Source organism: Pelodiscus sinensis, chromosome 31, assembly GCF_052426305.1.
Source record: "Pelodiscus sinensis isolate ZL-2025 chromosome 31, ASM5242630v1, whole genome shotgun sequence".
NCBI classification, from domain to species: domain Eukaryota; kingdom Metazoa; phylum Chordata; order Testudines; family Trionychidae; genus Pelodiscus; species Pelodiscus sinensis.
The window spans coordinates 16,980,834-16,995,944 of record NC_143082.1 but is presented as its reverse complement, the minus strand read 5'-3'; the positions used below and the strand labels follow the sequence as shown (position 1 = coordinate 16,995,944).

Below are 15,111 nucleotides of genomic sequence, written 5' to 3'. Positions count from 1 at the left end.
GGACTCGGCTTCCCCGCCTTTCGGGCAGGGGCGGGGCGCAGCTGGGGGCGGGGCTTGTTCGAATACCCCACTGCCGCTCGCAGCGGCCAATGGGAGGGCGGAGCGCGGCTTCGCGCGTGCGCACTGAGCGCCGCGGGCCCCAGGAAGAGCGGCGGCCGGAGAGCGGGACGCGGCGCCTCCTTCTGGTCAGTCCCCGAGCCCCGCCCCCCGTGCGGCCCCCCGGGCCCCGCCCCCCGTGCGGCCCCCCCCGAGTCCCGCCCCCCCGTGCGGCCCCCTGGCCCCGAGCCCCGAGCCCCGCCCCCCGTGCGGCCCCCCCCGGGCCCCGAGCCCCGCCCCCCGTGCGGCCCCCCCCCGGGCCCCGAGCCCCGCCTCCCGTGCGCCCCTCGAGCCCCGCCCCCCCGTGCGGCCCCCCCTGGCCCCGAGCCCCGCCCCCCCGTGCAGCCCCCTGGCCCCGAGCCCCGCCCCCTCGTGCGGCCCCCCCTGGGCCCCGAGCCCCGCCCCCCGTGCGCCCCTCGAGCCCCGCCCCCCGTGCGCCCCTCGAGCCCCGCCCCCCGTGCGGCCCCCTGGCCCCGAGCCCCGCCCCCCGTGCGGCCCCCCCTGGGCCCCGAGCCCCGCCCCCCCGTGCGCCCCTCGAGCCCCGCCCCCCCGTGCGGCCCCCTGGCCCCGAGCCCCGCCCCCCCGTGCAGCCCCCTGGCCCCGAGCCCCGCCCCCCCGTGCGGCCCCCTGGCCCCGAGCCCCGCCCCCCGTGCGCCCCTCGAGCCCCGCCCCCCGTGCGGCCCCCTGGCCCCGAGCCCCGCCCCCCCGTGGGGGCCTGTGGGTACCATGCATGGGGGGCAGAGAGAACAGGTCCCTTGAAGAGACTGAACAGGAGCCTTTCTGCCCAGTCACCCCAAATCACCCGAATAGTTTGTTTTGGGGCCCCACAGGTCAGCCCTTTGGGGGGCTCCAGTGTGAGGTACCAGGATGGCGATGGTCGAGCAGCTGCTGCACATCCTGGAGGAACTGAATGATGAGGAGTTCAAGAAGTTCATGTTTTGCCTGTCCCGCGTGGACACGGATCCCCACATACCATCTGGGAAGCTGGACGGTGCCTCCCGTATTCGGGTGGCTGAGCTGCTGGAGAAGAGGTACCCCAGGGAAGCACTAGACCTCACCAACCAGGTGCTGCACAAGATCCCCAGGCGGGACCTGATCCAGGGCAGCTGGCTCCAGGCAGGAGAAGCTGGGAACAGCAGCAATGATGCCAGTTGCAGCGAAGCTGTGAATAGTGGCGCTGGAGCCAGGGAGCCGCGGGCACAAGGTAAGGAGCACGGCTACAGAGCAGTTCAGTGATGGGAATGGAGAGCCCCCCACTACGCTGTCCTCAGCGTTCCTCGCAGGGGGCACTGTAGGAGAAGGGCAGCAACAAGTTCTCCAGAGTTGGGGAAAGGAGGTGGCCAGGTAAGAGCTAAGGGAACAGTGAGAGAGCCCCTAAAAGGAGTAAGGGGCCCAGTCCTCTCCACAGACCCCATAACTTGAGCACTGGTAGGAGCACTCGCTGTGGGTGACACAGCCAGCTGCTCCATGACTGGCCTCTCCTGGCAGGGGGCAATATACAAAGCGAGGCAGAAGCTGGGGCTGTCAGGGAAGCTCCTGGTTGCTCCAGTCTCAGTCTCACTCACCAAGATGCTGTAGAGAGCAGGGCAGGAGCACTGGCCATGGGGAGCTCCCAGTTACATCAAGGCCAGGCTGTCCCAGCAGGGGGTGCTGTGGGGGAGAATGAGGCAGGCGCGCTGGCAGGTTCCCATGTGGCTGGGTAGCCAGTCTCTGGGCTGACTCTCCCCCCCTCTTCCCCAGAGAAGCAGCGTCTGGTGTCAGAGCAGCAGCTGATGACGCTGGCAAGGAAAATGGGCAAGACCTGGCAGCAGATCGGCATTGAGCTCCTGGGGCTGAAGAAGCACTGTCTGGAGCAGATCGAGGAGAACAACCCCCGCAACGCCACAATGCGAGCTTTCGAAATGCTCCTGGAGTGGAGGAAACAAGCAAGGCAGGGGGCCAGCGCCAGCGCCCTTCACTCCCTCCTCTGCCAGGACACGGTGCTCCAGCCTGAGGCCCTCGAGTGCCTCCTGGACGCAGGCAGCACCTAAGGAGATCTGGGAGGCACAGGGGGGTTAGACCAGGGGCTGTAAGCAGGGCAAGTGTTAGACCCTCTGGAGCCCAAGGCAGAAAGCTAAAGCCCTGCTGTGCAGGGCTGAAGCCTGGGGCCCTGAGCCCCGCCTCTCGGGCTGATACCTGAGCAATATAGAATCCTAGAACTAGAAGGGACCTTGAGAGGTCAGCAAGGCCCGGCCCCTGCCCTCGCGGCAGGACCCAGCGCCATCTAGACCATCCCTGACAGGTGTCTGTCTAGCGGTACCTGTTCTTTAATATCTTCAACAATCAAGATTTCACAACGCCCAGGCAATTTATCCCAGTGTTTACCACCCTGACAGTTAGAAAGTTTTTCCTAATGTCCAACCGAAACCTCCCTTGCTGCAATGTAAGCCCATAGGTTGGCAGAGACCCCTCTGGCGTGGGGCATCCGGAGTTGCCCTGCTTGCTACCTTCTAATGAACAGAAGAAGAGCTGTGGCACTGGTGGGCCATGGAGTTTCCATAGAATGGCGGGAGGAGAGGAGGGCTCAGAAGAAGACTGAGAACTCCTGGTCCAGGGGTGGTGTGCCCTTGTAGGTAGGAACTGGCAGGGTTCTCTGGGGCCCTTGAGTCAGTTGTCAGTGGTGCTTTAGTTTTGAGGTGTCTGCCTGGCTTGCAGTGAGGACAAGCACCCACTGCTCCTGTTCATTTCAGCCAGAGTGGAGGGCGCTTGGAAACCAGGCCATGGGTGGTGCTCAGGAATCAATGGCCATGCTGGAAAATGCTGGTTGCCATCCTTCTCCGTGCCTCCTTCCCCCAATGCAGAGGAGGGAAACCTGTCTACACTTCATTCCTCGAGAGAGAGAGAGGAATGCAAATGCAGACACCCGAAATTGCAAATGAAGCAGGGATTTAAATATCCTGCTCCTCATTTGCATAATCGTGTTATGGCGCTATTGCGGAATAGTGTTATTTCGAGAGAAACAAACGGGGTTATTTCAAGAGAAAATCCTTCCCTCAAAATAACCTTACTCCTCAATAACAGTCCTTGCAGGGGAGGGGAGACGCTCAGGGGCTGGGTGCACTTCCTTAAAGTCATTTCGCTGCCAGCAGCTTCACATGCCACTGAGGCAGGCTCCAGATCTGTGTCTGGCTGCTTCCCCTCTCCAGCCTGTCACCAGGTGTTAGCTGGAATGGGTGAGCTCTAGCAGGGGTCCTGGGATGGCCCAGGGAAGGAACCAAGGAGCGGGGCAGGAGTGGGAGGAATGGATAGAAGCCGGTGGAGGAGGGGGATACCTGTGATCGGAGGCAGCAATAAAATGGCAGCGCAAGGCCCACTTTTTAAATTTAAGCGGGACAGAAAGATTTGCTGTCTTAGGCGTCGACACAGCGTTGACACAGTTCAAGTAACTTTTTTACATCTTTTGAGCAAGATTTGTTTTATACTTTTATCTGAATTACATTTTATATATTAACCGACTAGTTTTTTATTAGTAGCCTGGGGAAGTCTGTCTGTCTTGCAGGGTTTGTGGGATCTATGGCTTTTGCACAGGAGTGGGCAAAAGGACCTCCACGGGCCAGATCTGGCAGGTTGATCTGGCCTGTAGAGGCCCTGCCACGCCCCAGGCCCGAAGCACACAAAGTTTCCTCTGCCATGCCAGGAGCATGCGGCGATTCTAAGTGCCACATGCTCCTTGCAGGGCAGAGGAGACTTTGCACACTCCCCCACCCCCAGGTCAATCAGGGCCTGGGGGTGGGGGGAAGCACGCAAAGTTTCCTCCCACCCCAGGGGCATGAGCATGTAGGGGAACCTGTGGGAGGGGCAAAGACTTTACACACTCCCCCAACCCCAGACCAGTCCTGGTCTGTGGGTGAGGAAGCAGGGAAGTATCATGGCCTCACCTCTTCCGCTTGAGGCCCCGCCCCTTCCAGTGTGGCCCGGGGCCACGTCAAATATTTCTGAAGTGGCCCGTGGCAAAAAAATACTGCCCATCCCTGCTTTTGCAGGAGTGGCTGGGAGTGGGTATTGTGGGTCAGGATGGGAGCAGGATTAAAAAAGTAGTCCCGAGCAAAGCTTTGCTTTTGGGGCCTCACACCGCTGGGTACCCGGCTACTCCGGCCACACCACCTCCCACTATCAGGACATCCCCCTGCCTGTGCTGACATGCCCATCATGAGGTTGGGGAGCGGTACCAGCTCTGTGCCTGGGGTGGGGGCACGGTGCTGCTGGCATTCCAGGTGAGTCCTGGTGTGCAGCCAGCTTGCACAAGCATTGACACAGCAAAGTAACTTAGTCGCCAGGATGGGTCTTGTGCTGGGAGTGGTGTGGGTCCCTTCCCAGCCCCTGCCAGTCTCAAAGCAGGCAGGCCCAGTGGCTGGGTCCCAGGGGCAGAGTGAATGCTGGCTCTCAGCATGCTCTAAAAAGGCTCACTGGAGAGGAGGCCTCAAGCCAAGTTAAAGCTCTGGCTCCCCACCTCAACCCACATGTCGAACTGCCAGCATGAAAACTCTGGCTGTGAGTTGAGCCCAAGCACCAGCCAGCAGGGGGCTCTATCCTCCCCGCCCTGGGCACACATGGGCAGGCTACCAGAGAGCAGAAAGGGGGAGGCAGAAGACTGGCTGTGGGGGGGCAGGTCAGGTCATGGTGCCCAGGAGCTGGGACAAGGGCCAAAAGGGTTCTACACCCAAAAAGAATGGGAAGCTCCCGGAAGACGTCCGTCAATGGCATTAGCCAAGATGGACAGGGATGTAACCCCATGCTCTGGTATCCCCAACTCCTGATGGCACGAGCTGGGACTGGATCCCTCGAATGCCCTGTCTTGTTCATTTTGTCTGGGGCACCTGGCATTGGCTGCTGTCAGCAGACCGGCTCCTGAGCAGACGGACCATTGGTCTCACCCCGTGTGGCCATTCTTACCCGCTCTCAGACAAAGGTCTCAAAGCAGCTCGGTATCATTTTCCTCCTTCCACAGACAAGGAAACAACCTCAGGGAAGGGAGTGACCTCAGAGCCATGGAGAGAGAGGAGGAGGGAGCTGGGTACAGAACCCAGGGCAGTTTTTACCATCAGGCCATGCTGCCTCCTGCTGTAAGTTGCGTTACCGATTGTCTGGAGCAGTGGGCAAGGTTGCAAGCTTTCTGGAGCATGAGTTTCCAAGCCCACCACCAGAACAAAAGTCTCCTTAACACCAGCTTGCAAACTTTCACCCGCTCGGAGTGACTTTCCCTAGCAGGCTCGTGCAATATGATATGGGGGAGCAGAATTCACGCCTGGGCCGTGATGGTGATTTAACAAACACGTGGACTAATGTAAAAGCAAACGCCAACATTTACTGCCACGCTGCTTATGAAATGCAGGCGTGTGGGGGCAGTTACCAGGCACACTGACATCAAGTGCTTAGACCAAGCATGAATGCTTCCAGCAGAGCAATGCAGAAGGCAGCATGAGGAACAGTAAAGGAACAGCACACTCGCCTGGGAGCAGCTCGTGAAGTGGTGTTTGGCAGATCTGTTTGACATCAGAGGGCTCTTTAGAGGCAGCCCCAGTCAAACCAGGTGGAGCTCTACACCAGTTCCACAGAGCTCGGGGCATCTCCACACTACGTCTGGATTGTCCTGCAATGGCCGTTCGTCTGTGGTCAGCTGAGTGTTGGACATACGTGTCAGCCCCTGGCATATTGCACCACAGGGTGATGTTCTACTTGCCTGCAGGGTGGTGCTGAAATGTTCACCTCTGGTATCCAAGCACCCTCTTCCAGCTTGTCCCATGAAGCCTTAATGGAGCTGTCTCAGGGCATCGCCAAATGTGCAAGCTGATGTTCTCAAAAAGGCTTCTATCATCTTCAGTCCCCTCAGGTGTTACTCTCTTCTGGGCCTTCTCAATGTCCCTTCTCTCCCAAGGACCCAGGGGAGGCAGACAGGGAGTTGCTGAGTTCCCCTCTGGTGGAATGTGTTTGGAGACATGTGGGAGAGGCTGGTAACTGACCATACTAGGGATTTAACCCCCCTGAGTCCGGTGACCTGTGTTGTCACAGCAGTGATTGCTGGAGGCTGTGGAGAAGGATACTTTGGGCAAGAGTGGATGTGATGTCCTACTGTTACTGTGCAGGAGGCAGGATCCCTACAAGTCTTTGCCCAGTCTCTCGATCTCATCCAGGAAGAAGTCCAGGTCCTGCTTGGTGACCATGGGATTTGTGACGACCTGGCGGAAGAAGTTGACCCTGCTGCCAAGGGGTTGGTAACCCACCATCATGGACCCTTTCTTCATCATCCGCTCCTTGATAGCAGGGGCCACCTAGTCAGAGCAGTACATGTAATACTCAGCATCATACTCAGCCGTGGCTACCCAGCTGTGCTACGAACCTCTAACCCTTCTCCTAGGCTATCAAATAGACCCCTCCACTGGCCAAACCAAGCCCTCTAGCTAGCTCAGAGTTTTAGGCCTGGGTGGTGACTGGCCCCTTTAAAAAGGAGCAGGGTCCAGTATACCAGTCCCAGTTTGGCTGAGGAGCCAGCAGGCAGAGGAGCCCCAGAGGAAAGAGGAGCAGCGATGTGTGGGCAGGAGTCACTTGGGGGAAGAGTCTCAGGAGATTAAGTTGGGGGGGAGCTGCCTCTGAAGCTGGGGACCCGATGGGTGGAAGACCTGGTAGGTAGCCCCAAGGCAAAAGCAGGTCTAGGAAAAAGAAGGTGGATTCCTCTGAGCAGGGATGGGACTCCCAGGCAGGGAGCCCTGAGAGGTGGGAGCTCTGGGCAAAGCCCTCGGAAGGACGGTGGCGGGAGTAGTCACTCCTGGGCAGGGAGGCTTCATGCAGGTGCCAAAGGAAATGGGAGCCCAGTGCCGCTACTGACTTGAGTCAGTTTGGCCCAGGGCTGGGGAGAGGAAAATGACTCTGCGTGTGGTCACCGTGGGAGCTAGCGAGCGGTTTTACCTCGCAGGAGAATTGCAGCACTAGTGTAAGGCAGGTTTGGGAGCAGACCCGGACGGGTTACATTCTTTCCTAAAAAAGGGATGCTCGGGCTGGGTACATCTGTTGTGTGGGGGGCTGATGCTGGAAGGTGCCCCAGCTTGGATTTTCAAAGGTGTCAATGGAATTTGGGTGCCTGACTCCCTGGGTGCTGCATGCTTTGAAAGGCCGTCGTGGATAATGCCCGGCTCCATGGTGGCCAGTGTGATACAAATCTAGGCCCTTGGATACAAAGAAACAGTGAGGTCTCAGTATACAGTAAGCTAGAGAAGCAGCTCATAGCCTTGCCTGGCTAGCAGAGATGGCTGGGGTGGGCGGAGGACAGACAGACACTCTCTTCACCAGTTCGGGGGGGAGGGGGGGGAGTTTGGAGTTTGCTACCACCTAGCAATGCTGTATCTAGCATCAGAAACAAGCTCCCCTCCGCTCACCTTTCCCAGTCTCTCCCAGTAATCGGCACAGCCCTGCTTGCCCCGAAGGCTGGCTGGCACAAACCAGAAACACAGATTGATGAACTCAGGCTGGGGAAGGGAAAGGAGAAGGGGTCACTGTAAGGAAACAACCTGAGCCCCGCCCCTACAGCTGTGCTGCCCAGAGAGTCCAGAACTGTCCCCCGAAACCTCGGCAGTGGAGGAGCAGCCTGTGGATCCCGGGAGGGTCCAACCCTGCTCCCCCCTTGACCGTGCATAGCGATTGGATTTCATTGATAGCAAACTCGTATCACAGTGAAAGCAGCAGCCCACCCGTCCCAGAGGCGGCTGCAAGTCAGCAGAAGATGGCAAGGACTGAAGAGAAAGCACTGGGCATCCTAGGCCTGGCCATCGTTGCCTGCTTTAGAGGTACCAATGGCTGAAGCCTGGTGGTGAATTAAGGCTGTTTCAAAGGGGAAAGCTGAGGCTGGCCAACATCACAGAGCAAGTCAGCGGCAGGGCTAGGAATGGAACTCAGATCTGATTCCCACCCTCTGGGACTACCCTACCTCACCAGGTAGAGTGCACTGACACCCCACGCTCGTAGTCATTGGGGTCAGTAATGTGACCATCCTGGCAGGTGCATAAAAGGAAGGGGACACCCATCAGGAAGGCTATGTCTACACTCGCGGCTTCTTGCGCAAGAAAACGTCCACACTGCCATGTGCACGCTGTGCTTTTGCACAAGAGCAGCCATGGCAGCGTGGACACTATCTTGCGCAAGAAAGCTCTGGTGGCCATTTTAGCCAAAGGGCTTTCTTGTGCAAGAAATCCCTGCCGAGTGTCCACACCGCCCTCTTGCGAAGAGCTCCTGCGCAAGAGGGCTTACACCTGTTAAAAAGAGCGTAGCTCTTGCGCAAGGAGCACTCTTACCACGCCGGACTGTACATTTACTTGCACAAGAGGGCTTACACCTGTTGAAAAGAGCCTAGCTCTTGCGCTAGGAGCGCTCTTTTACCGCGCCGTACTGTAAATTTACTTGCGCAAGAGGGCTTACACCTGTTAAAAAGAGCCTAGCTCTTGCGCTAGGAGCGCTCTTTTACCGCGCCGGACTGTAAATTTACTTGCGCAAGAGGGCTTACACCTGTTAAAAAGAGCCTAGCTCTTGCGCTAGGAGCGCTCTTTTACCGCGCCGGACTGTAAATTTACTTGCACAAGAGGGCTTACACCTGTTGAAAAGAGCCTAGCTCTTGCGCTAGGAGCGCTCTTTTACCGCGCCGGACTGTAAATTTACTTGCACAAGAGGGCTTACACCTGTTGAAAAGAGCGTAGCTCTTGTGCAAGGAGCCCCCTCTTACCGCGCCGGACTGTAAATTTACTTGCGCAAGAGGGCTTACACCTGTTGAAAAGAGCCTAGCTCTTGCGCTAGGAGCGCTCTTTTACCGCGCCGGACTGTAAATTTACTTGCGCAAGAGGGCTTACACCTGTTGAAAAGAGCGTAGCTCTTGTGCAAGGAGCCCCCTCTTACCGCGCCGGACTGTAAATTTACTTGCGCAAGAGGGCTTACACCTGTTGAAAAGAGCGTGGCTCTTGCGCAAGGAGCTCTCTTACCGCGCCGGACTGTAAATTTACTTGCACAAGAGGGCTTACACCTGTTGAAAAGAGCGTGGCTCTTGCGCAAGGAGCGCTCTCTTACCACGCTGTACTGTAAATTTACTTGCACAAGAGGGCTTACACCTGTTGAAAAGAGCGTAGCTCTTGCGCAAGGAGCACTCTCTTACCGCGCCGGACTGTACATTTACTTGCACAAGAGCAGGCGGGCAGTGTGGACGCTCTGCAGATTCTTGCGCAAGAACGGCCATACTTGCGCAAGAAGCTGCGAGTGTAGACATAGCCCAAGGGTTTGGGGAATGTCCGGGAACTTCTCCCTGATTCCTTGGAAAAGGGCATGTTCCCAACAAGCCGCAGTGTAGCAACGGCTTCAGGTGGGCCATACCTCTGTCACCAGCAGGAACCCTTCCCTTCCCTTCATCGCATCAGCCAGGTACCTAGAGAGGACGAAGAGATCACTGCTCTGAGTGAAATCAGTGGGTGTTGGGAGAGAGGGGGTAAAACAACGACTGAGCCCCAGACACCATCCCTGTGTGAGGATCAGGCAGCATCACTCCCGTGCCGGGCAGGGTACGCAGGTCTCCCCCATTCTTTACCTTGTGAACTCAAAGGCCCTGTCCACTCGCTTCTCCAGCCCCTCGGTCCCATTGGCCTTCCACATGAGCCACAGCTTGAGGCAGTCCACCTTGCGGCCGCACTGAACAGTCTTGTCCCCCGTGTCGTAGGCCATGTCATAGAACTTGTCAGTCTGGAAGAGGTAGGTGGCATTGGCGCAGTAGCATCTCTGCAGCAAGCCCTGCAATGGGAGGGGAGCAGCACGTTACCATCAGGGCCCCAAGGAAGGCAAGGACAAAGTGGTGCTATGGAGACCAGGTGGAGCCGGATTGGATCTAGATGTTCACAAAAACGCCACTTCCCAGTTTTCAGCAGGGAGTGGGGCAGGCTGCGGAGAGAGCTCTGGGCTACTCCAGTCCCAGTCTCTCCCAGCAGGGGGGGCTGTAGGGAGTGGGGCAAGACTACTGGCTGTGGGGGGAGCTTACACTACTGCAGTCCTGGGCTCCCCCTGTAGGAGGCGCTTCAGGGAGTGGTATAGGACAACTGGCTATGGGGGGAGCTCTCTGCTACTTCATTCCCAGCCTCTTTCAGCAGGAGGCAACAGCATGTAATGGCATTCATCACAGCAGGGCTCCAAGCACCTGCCTGGGCAGGGGAGGGAGAGGCGGTAAAGACCTGGCGACCTACAGAGCTATCTCGGAGCAGGAAGGCGGAGCACTGCAAACCCGTCATCAGCATCTTGTGGGGGTTCCAAGCCACCGAATCCGCCCTGCAATGGAGAGAGATGCAGTGAGACACCCAGAGCGGCTGGGCCAGGCCCAGGGCAGGTGAGCTGGGGAGCGCAAGGAAGGCTCTGAGTGCACTGGGTTGGAGGTGGTGGGCAGCTACCAGAGGTGTAAGGAAGGGGCTTTTCGCTGCACACACCAATACCGACATCACGGTGTGCTAATTTCAGAGCCTCACAGGCACAAGCTACTGTGCTGCAGGGAGGCTCAACCCCATTACCACTCTCATGGGACCAATCCTGGGACCAATCCTGTTCAACTTATTCATAAATGATCAGGAGAAAGGGGGAAGCAGTGAGGTGGTAAAGTTTGCAGATGATACCAAACTGTTCAGGATAGTCAAGACAGAAGCAGACTGTGAGGGACTCCAAAAAGATCTCACCAAACTGAGTGATTGGGCAACAAAATGGCAAATGAAATTTAATGTGGATAAGTGTAAAGTAATGCACATCGGGAAAAATAACCCCAACTATACGTACAGTATGATGGGGGCTAATTTGGCTATGACAAATCAGGAAAGGGATCATGGATAGTTCTCTGAAAACTTCCACACAGAGTGCAGCGGCGGTTAAAAAGGCAAATAGGATGCTAGGAATTATTAAAACAAAATACAGGACTATGTAGCACTTTAAAGACTAACAAGATGGTAGATGATGAGCTTTCGTGGGCCAGACCCACTTCCTCAGATCAAATAGTGGAAGAGAATAGTCAAAGGACTTATTAAGAAAGGGATAGAAAATAAGACAGAATATCTTACTTCCCCTGTATAAAACTATGGTACACCCACAGCTTGAATACTGTGTACAGATGTGGTCTCCTCACCTCAAAAAAGATATTTTGGCCTTGGAAAGGGTTCAGAAAAGGGCAACTAAAATGATTAGGGGTTTGGAACAGGTCCCATATGACGAGAAGTTAAAATGACTGGGACTTTTCAGTTTAGAGAAGAGGAGACTGAGGGGGGATATGATCGAGGTCTATAAAATCATGAGTTGTGTGGAGAGGGCGAATAAAGAAAAGTTATTTATTAGTTCCCATAATAGAAGAACTAGAGGACACCAAATGAAATTAATGGGGAGCAGGTTTAAAACTAATAAAAGAAAGTTCTTCTTCACACAGCGTGTAGTCAACCCGTGGAACTCCTTGCCAGAGGAGGCTGTGAAGGCTAGGACTATAACAGAGTTTAAAGAGAAGCTGGATAAATTCATGGAGGTTAGGTCCATAAAAGGCTGTCAGCTGGGGGTAGGAATGGTGTCCTTGGCCTCTGTGTGTCAGAGGCTGGAGAGGGATGGCAGGAGACAAATCGCTTGATCATTGTCTTCGGTCCACCCTCTCTGGGGCACCTGGTGCTGCCACTGTCGGCAGACAGGCTACTGGGCTAGATGGACCTTTGGTCTGACCCAGTACGGCCGTTCTTATGTTATGTTCATTATGCTTGACATTTGTCACCCTGATCAAAGGCCTGTGTAGGAAGCCCCTCGCCTGGGCTCACGGGCTCTGCCATCCACCACTCTCATGAAGCTGGGAACGTGACATTTAATCCCCCTCCCCCTGCCACCGTTTGGGGACAAGACCCACCTCTCTATCCCGTCCAGGAGATGTCGGTGTTTTCTGGACAGCAGAGCGCTCCCACCCCAGGCAGCCTGCCAAGGAGAGACAGCGGCACTTTAGCCAGTGGGGAGTGAAACCCCCTGAGCCGGGGCCTGTGGCACCCTCAGCCAAAGGGAACCCTGTCTAAGATGGTCCCTCTAGCCCAGCCTAGGGCCTCTTCTTTTGCTGTGAGATCTATGATCCCCTGCCTTGGTGGAGAGCCTGACCATCCGGCCCGGGTTCTGCATGAGGCCCAGTGCACGTGGAGAGAAACGCAGCCCTTGGTTCCGGCACCAAACTGGCTTACGGGAACTTGCAGGTGACCCCCAGTCCAGGCATGTGGGACCAGAGAGATGCCATGAGCAAACTGATGTCCAAGTGCCCGGGATGGGGGATGCACTGGAGGCATAGCAGCTCTTGAACGTTGCATTGCGCACCAGCTGTGCTCACGTCAGCCTCAGCCTGAGCCCTAGTGGTGTTACTAGCACTGACCATGAGCAAAGCTCTGTGTGCGTGGACGGGGGGAGCTTCCAGGACCCTTCCCACTCCAGCAGCAGCGAATTCTGCAGTGGAGACAAGCCATGCAGGTTAGGAATACAGCAGTGCAGGGGTCTATGCAGCCAGGCTGTGGGAACCAGAGGTTCCTAGGATCTCTATCTGCTCTCCTAGCCCCATCCCTCCCTGTCTCTGCCAATGTTGTGTGTGCCCAGGGACAGAGCCCTCCCTCGCTCCCTGGACACATTTCCCTGCTCGGCCCTTGGGGGACTCACATCCACGTGAAGCCAAGCCCCGTGGCGCTTGCACACGTCTGCCACGTCCACCAGCGGGTCGAAGGCTCCCAGCACCGTGGTGCCACAGGTGGCGTTGACGAAGAAAGGACACGCGCCCTGGAAGGGAATGGGGCAGTGGGTGGGCTGCGGTGTTACCGGGTGGGGAGGAGGTCCTCTCAGGCTGCTCCCTGCTCCACAGGCCAGACCCCTACCCCAAACTCACCTCCGATTTTGCCTTGTTGATCTGTCTCTCCAGATCCGCAGGTATCATTTTCCCCCTGAGGGTGAGAGCACAAACGAGCCCTGGCGGGACCGACTCCACACGGGTAGAGAGGGAATCTTCTCCCAAGTCCATGCATGTGGCCAAAGGGAAGCGTCGGGAGCAGCTCTTAGCCACTCTGCTCCCTTCTCAGCCCAGCAAGTCACTGACGGGACCTGCATAGGAGTGAGGGCTTTTGGGAGCTCCCAGCCACGGCTGCCCCGGCCTCCTTCAGAGACAGAGTCTGAAGGAAAGGGAGGGGTTGTCCTTGGTGGTGGGGAGCATTCAGCTACCCCAGGAGGGGCTGCTGTAGGCAGCAGGGCAGGAGCACGGATTGCCGGAGTGTCCAGCTTCAGCCAGGAGGGGTGCAAGAGGCACGCTCAGGCCCATGGCACCAGTGCCAAGTCACAAGCATTCCCGGAGAGCGCTCACCTCTCATCCACGCTGACCAGGTAGATGTTGTCGGTGCCAATGCCCAGGAAAGCTGCCCCCTTCTGGACAGAGTAGTGGCTCTGTGGGAGAAGGCGGAAGGGAGGGAATCAGCACAGACTCCTGCCAAGGTCCAGCCCCAACCAAACTGCAGGGCACGGGCCACTCGGCTGTCATCCAAATGCTATGCAAATGCCAATCAGCCAGGCCTATGGGACAGGCCCAGACGCTGCCCTTAACAACTAACAGCTAATTATCATTATGAAGAAACCAAACAGGGAGCAGCTGCACGACATTCAGCCCTGCTCATTCCTCTTTCTGATAGTCAGGCCAGCTCACCTCTGGAGGGGAGTCAGTCATTTGGTGAAGGGCAAGGGCATTGAGTCCTGTGTTCTTTTCTGAGCTCTGGAAGGGGAGTGGGCTCTAGGGGTTAGAGAAGTGCATGCTGGGCGGCAGGGTCCTAGGTTCTTTCCCTGGCGGTAGGAGGAAATGTAATTGACAGGGCTCCCTGGGGCCAGGGCGGCAGAAAGTGAGTGCCCCACTTGGTCCTGGACTGTGTGTTCTGTGATACGTCAGCCCTGCAGCGCTGTTCCGCCAAGGCCCCAGCACAGGCGGCCTGGAGACCTGATGCAGCGGATTCCCTGGCACGCTGGTAAGAGGAGCGTTCAAAGGGCTTTGACAAGTAACAACAATTATGGGCTTTTTGGTCTTGTCCAAATTAGCAGAAAAATGTTACAGCAAGAAGCCTTGGGTTGATGTTCCCTGAGCTGCACTGTCAATCCGGATCCTCTCCTCTTCCCACACCTCTCCAGCATTTACCACTGACAGAATCCAGGACCGGGGCATCCTGGACCTCTCTCCATCCCACAATGCAATGCTTTCTCCTTGATAAGGGCCCCAAAAGCCCCTGCTCCCTCTGCTGGTCTATGTGCTATTATGGCAGGCTGGCCAAATGGGGGAGAAGGACATGGGACAAGCCAAGTGGCTGAGGGCACAAGTGGGCCATGCTCTGGGAGGGGACACTGCAGCGCCTCATCGTGCAGGGAGACAAACCCAGCCCCTCTTCTTGTGCTCCTGTCGTGGCAAGTGAAGGGGACACCTCAGCCTGCACCTCTTGTGAAGTAAACACTGCCAGTCTCGGCAGCGCCCAGATCCCCGTCCTCTTGCTGTCCGGGAAGCGCTGGTACCGCGCCACGTTCATGGCATAGATGTTGGAGAGGGAGCCTCCTGCAGGGAAACAAACCCACAGAGATCAGTGCAAACCTGTCGCCCACTCCCCATGTGCTGCAGGGCAGGCGGGGACAGGAACAAGGACAGCAGTGGGGGGAGGGAGGAAGCGTCCCTGATCAGGGTTCAAGGACTGCACGAGAAGCTCATCCTGCTGGAGTCCTGGCTACCACCAGGGGGAGCTCCTGGGTGGTGCAGCACCATCAGGGCAACAGGCTCTAGGACTCTGCATGAGAAGCTCTTTTGCCAGGTGCCAGAACCCCCGGAGAGAGACTGGGGTATCTCTGCTGCCTCCTTTGGCAAGGGAGGTCCTGTTGGGTCTAACCCAGGACATGGAAAAGGCTGGAGGGTCTCTCTGAGGCAGAGGGAACTAATGCTACGGATCGGGGGAGTTCTACAGAGAA

General features: G+C 57.1%; 2 protein-coding genes across 6 annotated transcripts in view; one reads left to right on the top strand and one right to left on the bottom strand.

Annotated features, from left to right (window-relative positions):
• Positions 1 to 33: 33 nt before the first annotated feature.
• LOC102449511 (uncharacterized) lies at positions 34 to 3,586 on the top strand. The gene is made up of 3 exons (XM_075915924.2): positions 34 to 185; positions 927 to 1,300; positions 1,837 to 3,586. The coding sequence occupies exons 2-3, from the start codon at positions 964 to 966 to the stop codon at positions 2,124 to 2,126; spliced, it is 627 nt and encodes a 208-aa protein (XP_075772039.2). The 5' UTR covers positions 34 to 185; positions 927 to 963; the 3' UTR covers positions 2,127 to 3,586.
• A 1,834-nt stretch (positions 3,587 to 5,420) lies between these two features.
• CSAD (cysteine sulfinic acid decarboxylase) overlaps positions 5,421 to 15,111 on the bottom strand; it is a 33,937-nt gene continuing 24,246 nt past the window's right edge. For 4 of the 5 annotated variants that reach the window (XR_016348177.1, XR_016348178.1, XR_016348180.1 and 1 more), the window contains 11 exons: positions 14,592 to 14,707; positions 13,484 to 13,563; positions 13,016 to 13,070; positions 12,793 to 12,909; positions 12,011 to 12,075; positions 10,338 to 10,419; positions 9,692 to 9,891; positions 9,481 to 9,532; positions 7,506 to 7,595; positions 7,039 to 7,296; positions 6,266 to 6,404 (listed from right to left, as the gene is read on the bottom strand). Coding sequence is in view for 1 of the 5 variants with exons in the window: in XM_075915919.2 (XP_075772034.1) it covers positions 6,231 to 6,404; positions 7,506 to 7,595; positions 9,481 to 9,532; positions 9,692 to 9,891; positions 10,338 to 10,419; positions 12,011 to 12,075; positions 12,793 to 12,909; positions 13,016 to 13,070; positions 13,484 to 13,563; positions 14,592 to 14,707 (1,031 nt within the window). In the remaining 4 variants the exon portion in view is untranslated. Of the gene's footprint in view, positions 6,405 to 7,038; positions 7,297 to 7,505; positions 7,596 to 9,480; positions 9,533 to 9,691; positions 9,892 to 10,337; positions 10,420 to 12,010; positions 12,076 to 12,792; positions 12,910 to 13,015; positions 13,071 to 13,483; positions 13,564 to 14,591; positions 14,708 to 15,111 lie in introns of all 5 variants that reach the window. The other variant, XM_075915919.2, reaches the window with a different exon arrangement.